The sequence below is a fragment of the Zootoca vivipara genome, chromosome 5, assembly GCF_963506605.1.
Source record: "Zootoca vivipara chromosome 5, rZooViv1.1, whole genome shotgun sequence".
In the NCBI taxonomy this organism is placed as follows: domain Eukaryota; kingdom Metazoa; phylum Chordata; class Lepidosauria; order Squamata; family Lacertidae; genus Zootoca; species Zootoca vivipara.
Window position 1 is genome coordinate 17,186,475 of NC_083280.1, and position 17,632 is coordinate 17,204,106.

A 17,632-nucleotide genomic window follows, 5' to 3' on the forward strand; every position below is an offset into this window, starting at 1 on the left:
CCAGATGTTTTGGACTACAATTCCCATCATCCCTGACCACTGGCCCTCTTAGCTAGGGATCATGGGAGTTGTAGGCCAAAACATCTGGAGGGCCGCAGTTTGGGGGTTCCTGCCCATTTGTAAGAGACTTTAGTTTTTAGTTTTGTGTGTTACTTCCTGTTTTATATTTGGCAAAGGCTTTAAAGGAATGGACGGAACAGGACAAATAATTTCCGCTTTCCGAAACCTTTTGGCCAAACAGTAGGTGGTCTGATCTTCTACGCCAATCCGAGAGCGATAATAGGTTGAATCTAACCAAGTCATAATCGCAGTAGACCTATGGAAGTCAATGGGCATGACTAACAAGCCCAGCAATTTCAGTGGGTATCACTTAAATGGATGCAAGCCACTGGTTACATATCTGTTTTGCTTCATTGTAATTAATCTTATCTCTGTATCGGGAACTTGCCTGCATTTGGATTTCTGGAAACAAAACAGCTGAACCTTTTAATTATGTTTTATTTTTAGAGTTTATGGCGAAAGCCATACAGACGATGAGGAAGACCAGAGGGACAAGCAGCAGGTGATAGAACTGCAGTGAAAAACACACACAGAAACACACACACACAGAGAGAGGAATCGAACTTGATGTATCATTCTGCTTCAATCCATATAAAATCATCAGGCCAAGGCGCTTATCTCCCCAGCATGCCAGGTTAACTGAGCTGATGTGAAGACAAATCTCAAATAAATAAAATGCATGTTGATGCAGAAAAACAAACAGAGAGAAACAATTTTGGGCTCTTCCTACTTCCATTGTCTTCTCCTTTTATATTTATTCAATGCATCTGTACCTTGCCCTTCAACCAGAAAAGCTCCCAACGTGGCCAGCAAATCCATATAAAGAAAAACACAAAATTATGTGTTTTCCTTGCAAAAGATGAATTTGGTTCACCCGGGCCAAGCAAGAGGAGGATTGGTGTATTGTTCCATTATAACGATTTTTTTAGTTGCTGTTCGCTAGAGGAGGTTTGCAGCTATAAGGCTGCTTTCTGGTTTATGGAGATAGCAGCCTTGGTGGGAAAGCTGCAAATTCCAGCTGTATTGTATGATCAGGCTGCTGGCATGGCTTTGACTGTTATGTAACAAGTGGGGGACCTGCAGCAAAATGTTGCAGTATTCCTCTCTTCCCTAACAAGAGTGCTGCTGTTCAGGCTCTCAACTCTCTGGGTCTTGTATACTTGGAAGGAAGAACCCAGGAGATCTTCCTTATTCCTAGACAGAACTTAATGGTGGATAACAGTATGAAAATTGAAAACAGTCCTAGAACATCAACACAGAACAGTACCTTCAGGTTGATTTGGTATCAGTTTTTTGAATACCACAAACTCAAGATTGCCTTATATAAGCTTAGCTGACATGGCTTTACCCACAAATGTCCTTTTTTGCTGCTATCCTACCAGCAAGAGGCTGGTATGGGTCCTCGGCAAAAGAGGCTCGTGGCACCTTTAAAGGGCAGCAAATTTATTGCAGCACTTTTGGTGAACTATGGTCAGATGCATGAAGTGGACTGTAGTCCACAAAAGCTTGTGCCACAATAAATTTGTGGTGTCAAAAGACACTGTGGTTAATACTTCATGGAGGGTCCCCAACGGGCTTATAGCAGTGGTGTGGGCCTTTATTCAACAGGCATTATCACCATAAGTCCCGGTCCCCAAGAATTGGCTACACTTGTGTGGCATCTTGCCTTGGAAACGTGCTCCACTGGTGATGTGTTGATTCATTGGCTGTTCCTTGAAGAAAAATGTTGAAAGTGCACTGAACAGTACTGTGAGAGAACTCTAGAATCAAGAATCACTTTAATCTTTGTAAATATTAAGACAAACTAATTCTCACTTTCCTTGGTAGTTTCTGTGTGATCTTAGCTCGCTACTAAGTTAATTCTGTTTTCTTTTTGTCAGCTTTTTTTCCTGTCGGTGATGGCTGACTTCGTTTAGACCCATCATTAAAAAAATAATCATTGCTGTCACACTAGGTCTGTCGTACGGTTCTTGTTGATAAGTGTTTACCCTCTTTGCATCTCTTGCAGTAAAACCGCAACTTTTTATGAACATGTTAGAAGAGAACAAAGAGCCCTTTTAACTAGTTTTCGAAATGGGGATGGATAGTAGCTGCTCCCTGTTAATTCAGTCATTAACCTTTTCCAGATTACTTCCCTTGGCTATGCTGTTTCGCTTGCCACCCACTCATTATTGCTGTTTATACAAAAATTATGACTGCTTTGGGATTTAAAGTTGTTGATAACTCCTGCTTATTTTTGTTAAGCACCACACTGTCAATACGAACGTGAGGGAAGTTCGGTTCGAAGTCTTACTTCAAAACTACCTTTTTTAGACTTTCCAAAAATGCACAAACTGAAATGCACCTATCCCAAAATTCCAGATTTTATGAATGTTTTCTTCAGTCGAGGAATATTTGCAAAAACATATGTGGAGAAGGAAAGTGTGCCTAAAATGCATTTATTAGTTAAAATAAGCATGGGAAACGTAGTTTCTGCTTGGTGGTATTCAGCTAAGTTTTCCTTATAGTAAACCCCCTGAAATTAATGGGCATAACTGCTGTGTTCATTAAATTCAGTGGGTCTGTTCTGAGTCAAATGTGATTGAAGATCACCCACTACGTATAATATAATAATGGTGCAACAATAAGAGCCCGGCTGGATCAGGCAGGATCAGCTTTCTGCTTTTGCAGCGGCCAACCAGATACCCTTGGGAAACCCATAAGCAGTACCTGACTGCATCAGTGCTCTCCCGACTTGTGATTCTCAGCAACTGGTATTTAAGAGCACACTACCTCTTACTTCACCTTGCCGACAAAGGTCCGTATAGTTAAAGCTATGGTTTTCCCAGTAGTGATGTATGGAAGTGAGAGCTGGACCATAAAGAAGGCTGATCACCAAAGAATTGATGCTTTTGAATTATGGTGCTGGAGGAGACTCTTGAGAGTCCCGTGGACTGCAAGAAGATCAAATCTATCCATTCTGAAGGAAATCAGCCCTGAGTGCTCCCTGGAAGGACAGATCGTGAAGCTGAGGCTCCAATACTTTGGCCACCTCATGAGAAGAGAAGAATCCTTGGAAAAGACCCTGATGTTGGGAAAGATTGAGGGCACTAGGAGAAGGGGACGACAGAGGACGAGATGGTTGGACAGTGTTCTCGAAGCTACGAACATGAGTTTGACCAAACTGCGGGAGGCAGTGCAAGACAGGAGTGCCTGGCGTGCTCTGTTCCATGGGGTCACGAAGAGTCGGACACGACTAAACGACTAAACAACAACAACAACCTCTTACTGTAGAAGTAGAACGTAACCATTGTGGTTAGTAGCCACTGATAGCCTTATTCTGCATGCCTAATTCTCCTTTCAAGCCTTCCAGGTTGTTAGCCGTCACTACATGTTCTGGGAGCAAAAGGGAATAGCTCAGCAGGAACAGCATGAGATTCTCAATCTCAGGACCATGGGTTCGAGCCCCACGTTGGGCAAACGTTTCCTGCATTGCAGGGGAATGGACTAGCTCAGAGTTTCCCAAACTTGGATCTCCAGCACTTTTGGACTACAATTCTCCTCATCCCCTGACCACAGGGAATGATAGGCGTTATAGTCCAAAAAACAGCAGGAGACCCAAGTTTGGGAAACACTGGATTTGTGTGGTCCCTTCCGACTCTACAATTCTATGATTCAAATCCTGCAGCGCCTTGTGTGGAGAGGTATCTATTTTCCTCCCTGTTCCAAAGCATTCAATAAGAATAGCTCTCAGACCATGTCTGCAAACGCCAACTTTTAGTAAATTTATGCAGCATGCTTAAGCTTGCCTCGAATTAGTTTCTCAGGTTGTTTGATGTTGCCATTTAACTGCCAAGGGCAGAGATTAGATGACTCCAGACCACGCTCGGTTTGCTCCCTGCTTGTTCCCGCAACCCTCACCAGCCGCTTTGTGTTTATCGTTCGAAAGCTGACAGAATGTCATTTGTTTGCCACTTTGGAGTCGCGAAACCCACTTCCTGCCCTGATGGGACGTGGCAGAAAACCATTATCTGTGTGCAGAGATTAAGTGTGCTAATTAGCAAAGTGCTCCTTCCTTTTCCTCCAAGCTGCACAATTGTTTTATTCACTGAGGCATGTGGACAAAGGATTGCCACAGAATTGTAGTCTCTGTGTAATTAGGCATTTACCTGTTTGAAAGAAGCGCAATGCAGCCGTCTGCTGTGATACCTGGAGCAAGTGTGGCAGGAAGCAAACAATTTAACAAGTGCATTATGCCGGGATGACACAAAACAGATTTTGGCCTCTGAACTAGTCAGGACTGGCATGGAGAAGAGAGAGAGAGTAAACTAGCTTACTGCCCAAAGGTAAAATTTGCATGCATTGCATTCATTCTATCCTTTTTCCTCTGGCCCCACCCACCCTGTCATGTGGCCCCTGAAAGATTGTGCAGGAAGGAATGCTGCCCTCAAGATGGAAAAACGTCCCCTGCTCTATCCTGGAGAGCAATCTAATTTAGTACATTTAGTTTTATTTAGTAAACACTGCTAAAATGTTGAGCCTGCCAAGCGTGCCTAATACCATCTTTGCAATTGGCATTTGTTCCTTGTTGCCAACGAACTAACAAAATGGGGCATTTTCTGCAGAGGAAAATTTAAAAGGTCCACTCCACATTGCTGGTGTGGATGGAGGGGGCTGTATTCTGCAAGTACTCTCGCAAGCAAGGCTGCAGTACATGTCTGTGCATCCCTGCAGGGTTGTTGTCAGGGAATTGGGCCACTCAAGTTTCAGAAGGGGTGGGGAAATTTTGCACCCCACTTGGAGAAGTGTTCCCAAGTGCATTTCCACAGAGAAGTGAAGGACAAATATTTATATGGGTGAAAGTTAAATTCCCTGAGAGATGGGAAAGGTACTTCGAGCCTGCTGCATCTCTCCCCCCCCCCTTTTTGCCAGCAATGACTCTTCTGCAACCACCTCCAGATTTTGCAAAGTATTTGCATAAAATCCCCCTTTTTTCCATACGCAAATGTGCATCTTATTGATGCACTGAAAAGTGCATTTTATGGAAAAGTGCGTATTTTATGTAAGAAGTGCGCACAAAATGTAGACAGCACAAAGGAATGGCATGCAGTGGGGTGAGCCGGTATGCAGTGCCATACAACTGGGACGGGACGGATCTGTGATCGCGTAGGAGAAATGGCAAGGAGTGTGCAGCCACTCTTTAAGTTCTATTGACCTGTGTATCCATTATCCATCTTGTATGCTTGGCAGATTGCAGATGGGGGTGGGGGCAGTATCATTTGAATTTTATGCCTCAGTGCCAGAATGAATATCTTGGTCCAGCTCTGATTAGTACTGTTCAAGTTATCAGGAACCGTCAAAGCTAAAGTAGTGATAAAGTACTTTTCTTCAGACTATTTCGATGGTTTTTTTTAAAAAAAGAAATAAAATCCTTTCCTTTCAACATACCAAGATACGATGGGATGTCCACATTTCTTTTACAAGAAAATACAAGGTCATTGTCCAAAGAAAGTTTACAGTGGGTGGGTTTTTTGTGGTGTTTTTTTAGCTATTCACTTCATCAAAGCATAATATACAAATGTCATGATTGCATATTATTTTCAGTGTTGCTGTGCCGATGCACGCTACCTTTGACAATTTAACAGACATTTATAAGTGCCGGGACTTCAAAAGCCAACCTTCTTTAGTATATGCAATTCCATTCTGCAGTGCAAATTAAAATTCTCTTAACTGTCTTAAGATAAGCATCACCAACTTACATTTCATATGCTGGAAGAGAGATGGAGTCTGCTTTGCAAGTCAAAATATCTTTCCCACAGCATATTTTGCATGCTAAATTTTCCTCCTGCTGAATATGTTCACAGAATTATAATTTTTGGATGGCTTATGGTGATTTCACTCTATATACCTTTTAAAACAGACAGTGCTTTATTATATCAATATTGCTTCATTAGTCCCACTTTTCTCTTTCTAGAATCTATGGGCGCAATTCTCTTTGTGTAAGTTTTTATAAATCTTCCAGATTTCCTGGAAGAATTATTGACTCTATGGATGCAATCTGTTGAATATAAATATTTTTTTGTGTGTGTGCGCACACACACACTAGGGTGGTGACTTTTTCAATTTTTTTTCCTCAAAAATTATTTCCTGTAGCACAAATGGATGAACTTTTGCCTATTAATGACTAAAATGAGGTATATTCCATTGAAATATTTAAAAAGGTTACGCACAAACAGTTTTAAAAAATTTTGTATGCCGTTTTACCATTCATAAAATTGTATTAACAATTCTATATATATTTCGTATCAAATTTGGACACACCACATTCTACAATGGGGAGTGTTCTTAGCAACATAGGGTATACAAATGTCACACCTGTGCAAGGTAAAAGCCCCTTTTTGGGACCTCAAAACTCAGCTAGCAGACCCTGCCGGACATGCTGGGAAAAGAACCTACAGGAGAGGTAACAAAACATCATCCTCTAGCGGCGTCTATACTGTTACTGCAGCTAAAAAAAGCTTCCTTGTGGGTTTGATGACCCTATATAATGTTGTATATATGTGACTCTAAAGCTTGGGTTCAATTTTATATCTGCTTACAGTGACTTCAAAAATGGTCAAAAAACTGATAAATAATTTTTTTAAAATCATTTTGTGCATGAGGTTTTTTTTTATCAATCTCTTTGAAAGTAAGATTTTATCTAATCTTTAATTAAAGCTCATCAAATTATGATACAGGGAAATGAGGTTGTAAAAAAGTCATCACCCTAGTGCACACATTACTTTTTACAATGGTGATCAATTAGTTTAGTTGATAGGGCACAATGCAGTGAAGGAACACAGATCTAAGCAGTGCAAAATAAAAATAAAATAGAAAAATTCCTTTCAGTAGCACCTTAGAGGCCAACTAAGTTTGTCATTGGTATGAGCTTTCATGTGCTTGCACACTTCTTCAGAAGTAATTTTTCTATTTTATTTTTTATTTTGTTTTGACGGCAGACCAACACGGCTACTTATCTGTAACTGGAACTAAGCAGTGCACACATTATTGGTGGGAGAAGGTAGGAGGCTCTGAAACAAAATGCATAACCCCCATGATACTCCCCCCATTTTTTTTTTTTTAGGAAACCATCCCATCCTAAAAGCAGCATCTAAGCAGCTTTCTAAAAGATATGGGAACAAGTCTCTGGCCCACCTGTAATTTGAGCACCACATTAGGTACTCCAGCCCAAAGAGACAGAATCCTCCTATATTTTTTTGTTTCCAGCCACTTGAGTTCGATTTCCTTGTTGCCCTGTTTGTGATAATCTGCATATTCCCTGCTGGTGTTCAAGAACCTTGGAGCTGTTGTCTTTTGATTCCTGGAATCAGACTCCTTTGGATGACCTGCATCCATCCCCATTTGCTTGCACACAAAGCTTAGTTGTTTGAGTTTTATTTATATACTCATAGAATCGGAAGATACTCCCAAGGGTATACTCCCCCCCCCACCGGTGCAATGCAGGAATCTCAACTATAGCATCCATGACAGATACAGAAGAAGAAGAAGAAGAAGAAGAAGAAGAAGAAGAAGAAGAAGAAGAAGAAGAAGAAGAAGAAGAAGAAGAAGAAGAAGAAGAAGAAGAAGAAGAAGAGGAGGAGGAGGAGGAGGAGGACGAACCTTTCCAGACTGGGTTTTCTTTGCAGATGTTGTCTGTGATGTGTCATTGATGCAATAATTGTCCATTAGTGGTTGATATATACTGGATTGTCCATGCACCATTCCATTTTATTAGTTCCCCAATGCTTCCCCAATGATAATTCATTATTGCGGTCTGGAAATACAGCAGTGCAACAAAAGTGGGGACACTCTCCCCCATGCCATAACATTAGTAGTATGAAAAGTTACAGGATTTCAGCGGGAAGTTATGGGACATGCACGGACTGAAAGCAAAGCAGTACGTCTACCTTGAAAATTCTGCAGGCTCAAACTATTTTGAAAGCAAGATTGTGTGTGTAACTGCCCCAATATCATCATGAGAACAAATCATCATGAATGCGCAGTAAAAAGGAAATCTGGAGGGCTGTGTCCAGTCTTCATTGAGCATTCATTCTGATTTGTTTACGGAGCAGGTTAGACATCAGTGAGCATCCTGATTTGCTTGCTGGGTGTTTGTGCACCTCCCCATGAATCATTTGTTCATCCCAAAATTGCCAGTGAATTTTCCCATCACTTTCCTAATGGCAAATAAAATAAAATAAATCACTTTTAAAAAGTGCATTTGCTGTGCTATGGCAGCAGAATGCTGTAATTGCACAAACCTAAATTTCTGGCATGCGCTCCAATTCTTTCCTGCTTAAAACAGTAACAGTCTGGAGGCACTCATTGTCCCAGCAATAATCGAAGTTTGCAGCAGTAGATGAGCAATGGTCCTTCCTCCAGTGTACATAGACCCTCAAGTTACTGAGGCCCCCTGGGTTGTGGCAGGAGACAGATTGATAGGAAGGAGTATCTGACCAGACCATGTTCATGACGGCAGAAGAGCAGCCTGCCAGCTGATTCAGAGGTTAGATGGTTGATAATGGGAGAAAAGTCTTTTCCAGTTGTGACATCCTGCCCTGCTGAGTGAACTCCACTGGGACATTCACTGATGACTTTCCATTGCCAGGGAAGACTTCCATATTTAAAAGCAGGCTTTAAAAACATTTTTAAAATCCCTTCCTTTGTCATTCTTCTCTTTGTTGTTCTCTGCTGAACTGAATTTATTATTGCACTGCTGCTGCACATTCCTTAATTGTGTTTTGACTGTATTTTAAATACCCTTTAATTATTGTTGTTAATGGGACCAACCTGGAAGAGAAACAATGAATGGCGAGTTACAACCAATCTAGATGAAAACAAAAACAAAAGTAACTCTTATGCACATCGAAGCACTATATGTATGCATGTGTTACTTGTGTGCAGGATGTAAGCATGCAGTGGGTGCTTTCAGCCCTGCTCCTGATGTCATGCCTTATTTCAGGCATCCCCAAACTGTGGCCCTCCAGATGTTTTGGCCTACAACTCCGATGATCCCTAGCTAACAGGGCCAGTGGTCGGGGAAGATTGGAATTGTAGTCCAAAACATCTGGAGGGCCAAAGTTTGGGGATGCCTGCCTTATTTCCACAAGTCCGTGCTGCGTTTCTGTAATGAGACCACAACATCTGAGCTCCTGCTGCTGAGCAGGAAGGAGCTCCACTTGAGTGGGAAAAGTGATGGTGAGGAGCCCCTGCACATGTGGAGGAACTCACATAATGGACTTTGTTTACTTACAACCCTACACTTTGCATGCTTCTGCCCTACATACGAGTAACACATGCAGTGGTGGACTTTGGGCTTTCGAATTTCAGCAGCAACCAGTGTGTGATGCCAAAATTCTCCCCGCAGCCTTCCACCTTCAGTTCTAAGCCATCGTTGTGGTGCCTCCTACAGTGGCCTCTCGGCTTGGTGCCCAGTGCAGGCGAACCGGTTGCACCTCCCTGAATCCGCCTCTGACCCATGAATATGGTTCAGCCTAGAAATCCCATTAAAATTTACTGTGTTTTACCTCCACTGTTGCAGACGGTATGGTTCTGAATACCAGCTGCTGGCAATCAGAAGTGTGTGAGTGCTGTTGGGCTAAGGTTGTGCTTGCAGCCTTCCCATAGGATTCTGGTTGGCTACTGGGAAAACAGAATGCTCTCATGCTCAGGTTTCCCACAGGCATCTCTCTGGTTGGCCACTGGGGACAGGATGCGGGACTTTAGCCTGATCCAGCAGGGATCTTCTTGAGTTCTTAGGGAGAGTGAGGCGACCAGTCCAAGCGGCAGATGCTGGGGTGTGTTTAGGGGGCAGCAGTGGTAGCCGGTCTGATCGTTCTTCTCCACTGGAGGGCAGAGGTCTGCATACAACCTGATCTGCTCTGCACTTCCTAAACCAGCCTGCAACCCCTGAGCACGGCGGGGCATGTCCCATCTTCAAATATCTCTGTTGGGCTTCAGGGAATCGGCATCCTCCCCCCTTGGCAGTAGATAAGCAAAACAAAGTGAAGGGAGTCTTCTTGCAACTTAGAATCTATATATATAAAGTCCAAGTTGTCCCTGCGTCCAAGCTGTCCCGTGTGTCCCTGGGTCACTGCGCATGTGCCCAGGGATACAGGGATTGGACAGCAGAGACTGCGCGCGCGCGCACTCTCCCCCCCCTCTGCCTCCTCCAACCGTCATTCCCGCCGGACACCGCCTCACTGCAGGGCACGTCAGGGAAGCGAGGGTGGAGGCCGGCGAAGGCCTCCTCACAACCCTCCCTGGCCGTGAGGAGCGGCGGTTGGAGGAGGCAGGGGGGGGGAAAGTGCGCACGTCCTTCCTGTCGGCAGCTGGGGGAGAGGAATGGAGGAGGAGAACGCAGCGCTTTCTCCTCCTCCGTTCCTGTCCCCCTGCCGCCGACAGCAAGGACAGGTCCCAGGGTTCGGAGAAGCGCTGCGCAAGCGCTTCTCCGAACCCTGGGATGTCTTCTTCCTGTCGGCGGCTGCGGGAGAGGAACGGAGGAGGAGAACACAGCGCTTTCTCCTCCTCCGTTCCTGTCCCCCTGCCGCCAACAGCAAGGACAGGTCCCAGGGTTCGGAGAAGCGCTGCGCAAGCGCTTCTCCGAACCCTGGGATGTCTTCTTCCTGTCGGCGGCTGCGGGAGAGGAACGGAGGAGGAGAACGCAGCGCTTTCTCCTCCTCCGTTCCTGTCCCCCTGCCGCCGACAGCAAGGACAGGTCCCAGGGTTCGGAGAAGCGCTACACAAGCGCTTCTCCGAACCCCAGGATGTTCTAGCGCCCGTTATTAAATGGGCAGAAATACACTAGTTCTTTAATAATTACAGTGAGAGATAATGAATGTCTCCCTTGAAGAATGGTGGTGCTTCCAATTAAGGCTACACTCCACCCCGCCCCTCTCAGTCCACGTCACCCCTACGTCTGGTAACCTAAGCTTGTAGTTGCTGTGCTTTCTGTTCAGCAACTTTCTCAGCTCTCCTAGATCGTCGGGAGGGGGTTAGTATTTCACTCCTCCCATTGCAAGGATCATCCAATCCTATTGTTTACTTTCTGTTCCATGAGAAAGGAAGCCTGTCTGTGTGACTTCCGTCTCTGGTACAATTGTACTTTTTCTTTCTGCTCTGTCTTGCGATGAAACAGGATGTCTGTATGAGGGCTGTTCCTCTCATACGTATTTGTTATGTTCTTTAATCTGTAATTAGTAGAAATAAAGTAGGTATGCCCAGATACCTCCTCACCTCCATCTGCGCTGCTTTACTCTGCGTAAGACCGGGTGCTCACAAGACTGCCCAGGAATGATGCTGTGTAGCTGTTCCAGTTGCCAGAGGAGGCCATGGGGCCTGCTGGAGTGTTCCATTAGGGGGATGCTATACAACGACTGTGAATCTGTTAACCCTCTCTCTTCCAGTGTTTCCAGCCATTCTCCTACCGGTAGCTGTTCTTCATCCAGCATTTCCCAGCTTTTCCCTTCTGAACTATGCCCCTCTGCAAACCACTGTTCTAAATCTATCCTGTCCTCCTGCTTCTGGGGAGATTTAGGGTCAGGGGGAGGAGGCAGCTCCCACCATGCCTCCTCTTTGTAGCCCTCCTCAGCACAGTCCCCAACAATCTCAAGGGCAGTCACATGGAAAATGGAGTGATATTTCTTTCTCCTGCTCTGGAGGTTAGGACTTGAACCAAGGACTTCAAGTTACAAGAAAGGAGATTCCAACTAAACACCAGGGAGAACTTTCTGACAGTAGGAGCTGTTCAACAGTGGAATGGACTCCCTTGGGAGGTTGTGGACTCTCCTTCCTTGGAGGTTTTTAGGGAGTTGGGGCATCCCACACAGCCCCACATCTCCATATGTTTATTCAGTGCATAGAGGGGGTTGTGCGTACCCTCCTATGATGCCTTAACTTTGGCTGGATTTTGCCTATTGTTACATTGGGACCCCAATTTTCCTGTTGTATTCTGGGATTATTCTCTCCCCCACTTCTGCATTATACTTTGAAAACTCCCTCAATTTATTCCCTCTGTCCATAAATCAAAGGCTATTCTGTGAAACATTACATCTGACCTAAAATGAAAGCTATTAACCTGAATCTATACCGGGTAAAATAAATATATATACCCTTGTGAGCATGATTAATGGTCAGATTGCAGGAATATTGGTATGTTTCCTCATAGTTATTTCCCCATTTTATAACGACACTTGTGTCTCCTCTACAGCTATTCTAGATAATTAATTTACTAATGTGGTTGCTGTTGGGACAGGAAATATTTCTTAGATCCTTCAAAATCCTTGACACATGGTAGAGAAAATGACGTTTGAGCCTCTTGGAGAAGATCAAGTATATAATGCTCATTATAAAATCTCTCATCTGGTGTGTAGTTAAGAAACCTGGAACTTGGCAGAGTTAGAAGTGGGGAAAATTGGATGCTTTTGATCAAAGATGCTTATGGAGGATTATTATACAGGAAAGTATCAAGTAGGTGGTGAGAATATGAACTACTGAAGACCAAAATTGTCACTGCCGTTAAGGCTGCAGTGCTATGTGCCCTTACCTGGGAGTAGGGATGGGGAGATAATTGATCCAGTTTGCATTTGAAGGCAAATCTATGAAATTCAGACTTATCTGAATTTTGCAATGCAGTTCTACAAGCAGACACTGTTTTTTTAAAAAAGGGCATATATTAGGGGAAAGTGTGCAAACAAATGTATATATTAGTGAAAACAACATACAAAATGCACTATATCTGGGAGAACAGCTTGCAAAACTATGTCTGCATTAGTCAACACTGCATACAATTTGCCCTGAAATGTTGATGAATTTTCATGAGGATGTTTTTTTTCTTCTTAATTGCAAATTGCTGCAGAAATGTGGAGAACCGAGTTTAAGACTGGGAAAATGAGAAACAGAGAAATGGAGTTGACACTCCTTTCCATCCCTACCTGGGCGTGAGCCTCACTGTCCTCAATAGGGATCTTCTGAATAGATGTGTATATGGTTGCTCTGCAAATGGAATAATTCCAAGAGTCACTGTCTCTTTTTTTAAAGTGCTGGGATTGTCTGCCCCCCCCATATGACACAAGTTACCTTCCACTACTGGTGCAGAGAGATCTTCAATCAGCCCCCAATTTTGTTGTTGTTTAGTCGTTTAGTCATGTCCAACTCTTCGTGACCTCATGGACCAGAGCACGCCAGGCACTCCTGTCTTGCACTGCCTCCCGCAGTTTGGTCAAACTCATGTTCGTAGCTTCGAGAACACTGTCCAACCATCTTGTCCTCTGTTGTCCCCTTCTCCTAGTGCCCTCAATCTTTCCCAACACCAGGGTCTTTTCCAGGGAGTCTTCTCTTCTCATGAGGTGGCCAAAGTATTGGAGCCTCAGCTTCACGATCTGTCCTTCCAGTGAGCACTCAGGGCTGATTTCCTTCAGAATGGATAGGTTTGATCTTCTTGCAGTCCATGGGACTCTCAAGAGTCTCCTCCAGCACCATAATTCAAAAGCATCAATTATTTGGCAATCAGCCTTCTTTATGGTCCAGCTCTCACTTCCATACATCACTACTGGGAAAACCATAGCTTTAACTATACGGACCTTTGTCGGCAAGGTGATGTCTCTGCCTTTTAAGAATGCCCCCAATTACAAATGGTAAATTAATGTCAGGAAGTCAGGGAAACATGTCCCATTTCACCATCTGTTATGAAACAGGAATGTGCCACCCCTTGCCCTGTCCTGTGCCCCCCCTTGTTGCGCCCCACCTCCTCCTGCAACACCCAACACTCGGCAAAACTCGGTGAGAGGGGGCATCTTGCAAGGCCTTGCTGCTCATCTTCTCCAATCCAGGGATGGGGAAGATGCGCAGCAACATTATGCACTGGAACAGCCCCCTCTCAGTGAAACGTGATGGGTGTGTGTGTGTTCCAGGTGGGACACCACCTCTTGTACTTCCATTGCCTGAGGAGGTGGGCTTTCTCCTGCCTAATGGCATAGCTGCCAAGTTTTCCCTTTTCTCACGAGGAAGCCTATTCAGCATAAGGGAAAATCCCTTAAAAAAAGGGATAACTTGGCAGCTATGCCTAATGGGTGGGCTGCCTCTGCAATAAGCTGATGGAAGCATAGCTCAGTGGCTAAAAGGTAAAGGGACCCCTGACCATTAGGTCCAGTCGTGACCGACTCTGGGGTTGTGGCGCTCATCTCGCATTATTGGCCGAGGGAGACGGCGTATAGCTTCCAGGTCATGTGGCCAGCATGACAAAGCCACTTCTGGCAAACCAGAACAGCACATGGAAACACCGTTTACCTTCCCGCTGTAGCTAGGTTGGCAGGAGCTGGGACCGAGCAACGGGAGCTCACCCCGTCACAGGGATTCAAACTGCTGACCTTCTGATCAGCAAGCCCTAGGCTCAGTGGTTTAACCAAAGCGCCACCTGCGTCCCATGCTCAGTGGCTAACATATGTTTTATTGATTTCAATGGGCCATGCTTGAACAATCACTGTGTCTGGGTACAGCTGAATCTGGAAAGGACGATTTGTGCATGGAAGTAGGTCTCTGGGTGCATATGCTGCACAATCCATTTTTGGGGTGCCTATTTAGGTGCACAGCACCCAAGATGATACCCGAGTGCATTGCAGGATGTGGTATCTGTCTGAGTTGCAATGCAGACCTGAATTTTCACAGCCTTTTGATGTGTGGAGTCAACATCTGCATTCCAATGTATACACGTGGATATGGAAAGCCTGTTGTGCACTGCAGGGCATGTGGATGAGACTTCCTTTCCATCTTGTAGTTACAGATGCAGATTAGGAGTTTTTATGCTTGCCCCACTTCTCCAAGCAGTGAGAGGTTTCAGGAGCGCAGCCTCTGCCTGGGTTTGATTTCCTGTGGAACGAGGTCACTGGATGCTTAATGGCATTCTTGAAATATTTGCATTTCCTTTATAAATATACAGGTTGAGCACCAGTGGAGGGAAGCACAACTTTACTCCACTCCGACAGTCATCCAAAGCCCATTGCACTCATACCAGGTATTTTAGGGGAACAGCCAATACCTTAGATACTACTTTTTCTTATTCTAACCCTGTTGTCCTCAAAATATTGTGGGGGTTCCCCCCACAAACATTGCTAGGTTACATCTTTCCCAGTGGGGAAGCAAGGATATTTGCTGAACGTTAATAAGGACAGTGATTAAGAGTTGCTTTCCTTTACTATGTCCAAGCGTTTGTCTTCTTGGCTAAGTCAACACATGAGGGGAGAGCAATGATGTGTTGGCTGGAAGTTGACTGTCTGCATCGGGTAGCCAGATGTACTCATGTAGTCTCCCTGCCCATTGCAGAATCCTGGGCGATGAGGACTACACTGGGTGGTGAGTCTTCACAAGTAGAACAGATCCCTCACTGCCAATGGTTGCAACCACAGAATCACAGGGTTGCAAGGGATCACAAGAGCTCATCTAACCCAAGCCTCGGCTCCTTAGAGCTAAAAAGGTGCTCATACTGAGTCAGGTCCTTGATCTGTTTTACCAGCTACTGTTTACTGTTTACTGACATCAGACACTTGGCACAGGTCTCTAGGCTTGCTACCTGAGTTCAGTACTGGAGACTGAACCTCTGTCATGTGGGGGAACCTCTGCCTCCTCCTCCGGTAACTTCACAGATAATAATTAAGGAGTAGTTTATATTTTATAGTCCTTTTACTCAGGCATCAGGTTGCAAGCAAAAAATCCACATCCCTCCCCAAGGAGAAGAGTTGGCTACTTTAATCCTCCTCCTTTTCTCTTCTGCAGCAGCCAAGGCGCAAATGGGAAGTTCCTCCTCTCTGCATCCTTTGTTCTCTGATACAGCTGGACTGTCTAGTTTGTGGGGAGGGAGGGTCCCCCACACTCTCTAATGACATCTCTGCTATCTGTCCCCTCCCTTCTGTTCCTCTTGCCATTATCCCATAGCTAGGTAACTCCTGCTTAAACTGCTCTGTCTCTGTCTGTCTCTTCTGAGACAGCTGCATAGAAATAGAAATACTTTATTGTCACTGTACCACTTGTTTAAAGGCAAAGGGACCCCTGACCATTAGGTCCAGTCGTGACCGACTATGGGGTTGCAGCACTCATCTCGCGTTATTGGCCAAGGGAGCTGGCATGCAGCTTCCAGGTCATGTGGCCAGCATGATTAAGCCGCTTCTGGCGAACCAGAGCAGCACACGGAAACGCCGTTTACCTTCCCGCCAGAGTGGTACCTATTTATCTACTTGCACTGAGTCCTTTTGAACCGCTAGGTTGGCAGGAGCAGGGACTGAGCAACGGGAGCTCACCCCGTCACGGGGATTCGAACTGCCGACCTTCTGATCGGCAATCCCTAGGCTCTGTGGTTTAACCCTTATTTCCCTCTGAAAAAGGTGGAATTCCCAGAGTCCCCTGAGAGTGGATTAGCTTTCAAACTACTCTGAGAATTTTAGCTTTGTGAGCGGAATAAGGGTTTCTTAATATCTCCCAGCACCCTTAACCAACTATGGTTCTGAGCATTGGGAAGCCATTGCTGTTTAAAGTAGTACCGCTTTGAGTGTATAGAAGGGCCTCACTCCATGCAGCCACTGAGCAGCCATTTTCTGTGAGGCTAAAAGGGGTGGGGAAACTTGGATTTGCTAGCCATCATGAGAACCCTTGTGATGAAAGAAGGTGAGAAAAAAAGAAAAGAAATATCTAAATAAATGATCAAGCCAACATTGCGAGCGGCAGTTCTTTAAACCACTTCAGGAACGATCATCTCCCTTGCACCTTGTGCAACTCTTCTTATGCTGCTGCGTTTAATCCTTAAATTTAAAAATAGAATCAAAACGCCAAGATTGGCCACTGGTCTTGATTGTCACACAATCTCTGGTGGAAGAGAATACAAATGTGCTTCCGGTGTAACTCCGAGGCAGGTGAACGCTGGCTGTGTTGTGCTGTGACTTATTGCTTGCTGCTTATTGCAGCGGGAGACGTGCTTTTTCCATAAGCTGAACCCCAGGTGAGTTCAATTTGCAAGGAACAGATAGTGCACCTAGTAGGGGGCCCTGGAAAACAGGTGCCTACTCTCTTGTTTTATATCATGATCATGCCGTGTTACTAAGAGAGCGTGAAAACCACTTCTGCCGGAGACAGAAAATGAGGAGGAGGACACATTTCCTGTACATTGGTCTTGAAGTGCTGAACAGAATTAAGGCAGCACAGAGTTAGATGGTACCTAAAACAACTGCAGGAACAGCCTTATTTATTTGAGAAAGGAACTGTACAGTACCACCCCAGAGAATACAGAAAAACCAAAACAATTGAGGAAGAGATGGCATGACTTAGACTGCTGAAGTGGGAGATCTGGTATCTGGTATAGAGAGAGCTGGGCCAGCCCGATCATTAGACAGATTGAAGCAGCAGATGCCAGAGTGCAGGAAGCGGTGGCATTCAGGTGCTGGAGGACAGAGCTGTTTAGCTGTATGACCCCTAAGCTAGTCTGCTGCCCTCTGGTGTGCTGGAGGATTCATCGCCAATGTGAAAGTAAGATTCAACCGTCAGCCCAGTCAGCTTCTGTAAATGAAATGGG

At 44.9% G+C, this 17,632-nt stretch overlaps 1 protein-coding gene across 1 annotated transcript in view; it reads left to right on the plus strand.

Moving 5' to 3' along the window:
* The window catches only part of ZBBX (zinc finger B-box domain containing), a 42,221-nt gene extending 37,403 nt beyond the window's left edge, over positions 1 to 4,818 (plus strand). Inside the window, exon 20 of the mRNA XM_060274216.1 lies at positions 508 to 4,818. Coding sequence (XP_060130199.1) covers positions 508 to 580 — 73 coding nt within the window. The 3' untranslated portion in view covers positions 581 to 4,818. The remainder of the gene's footprint in view (positions 1 to 507) is intronic.
* Positions 4,819 to 17,632: the final 12,814 nt, after the last annotated feature.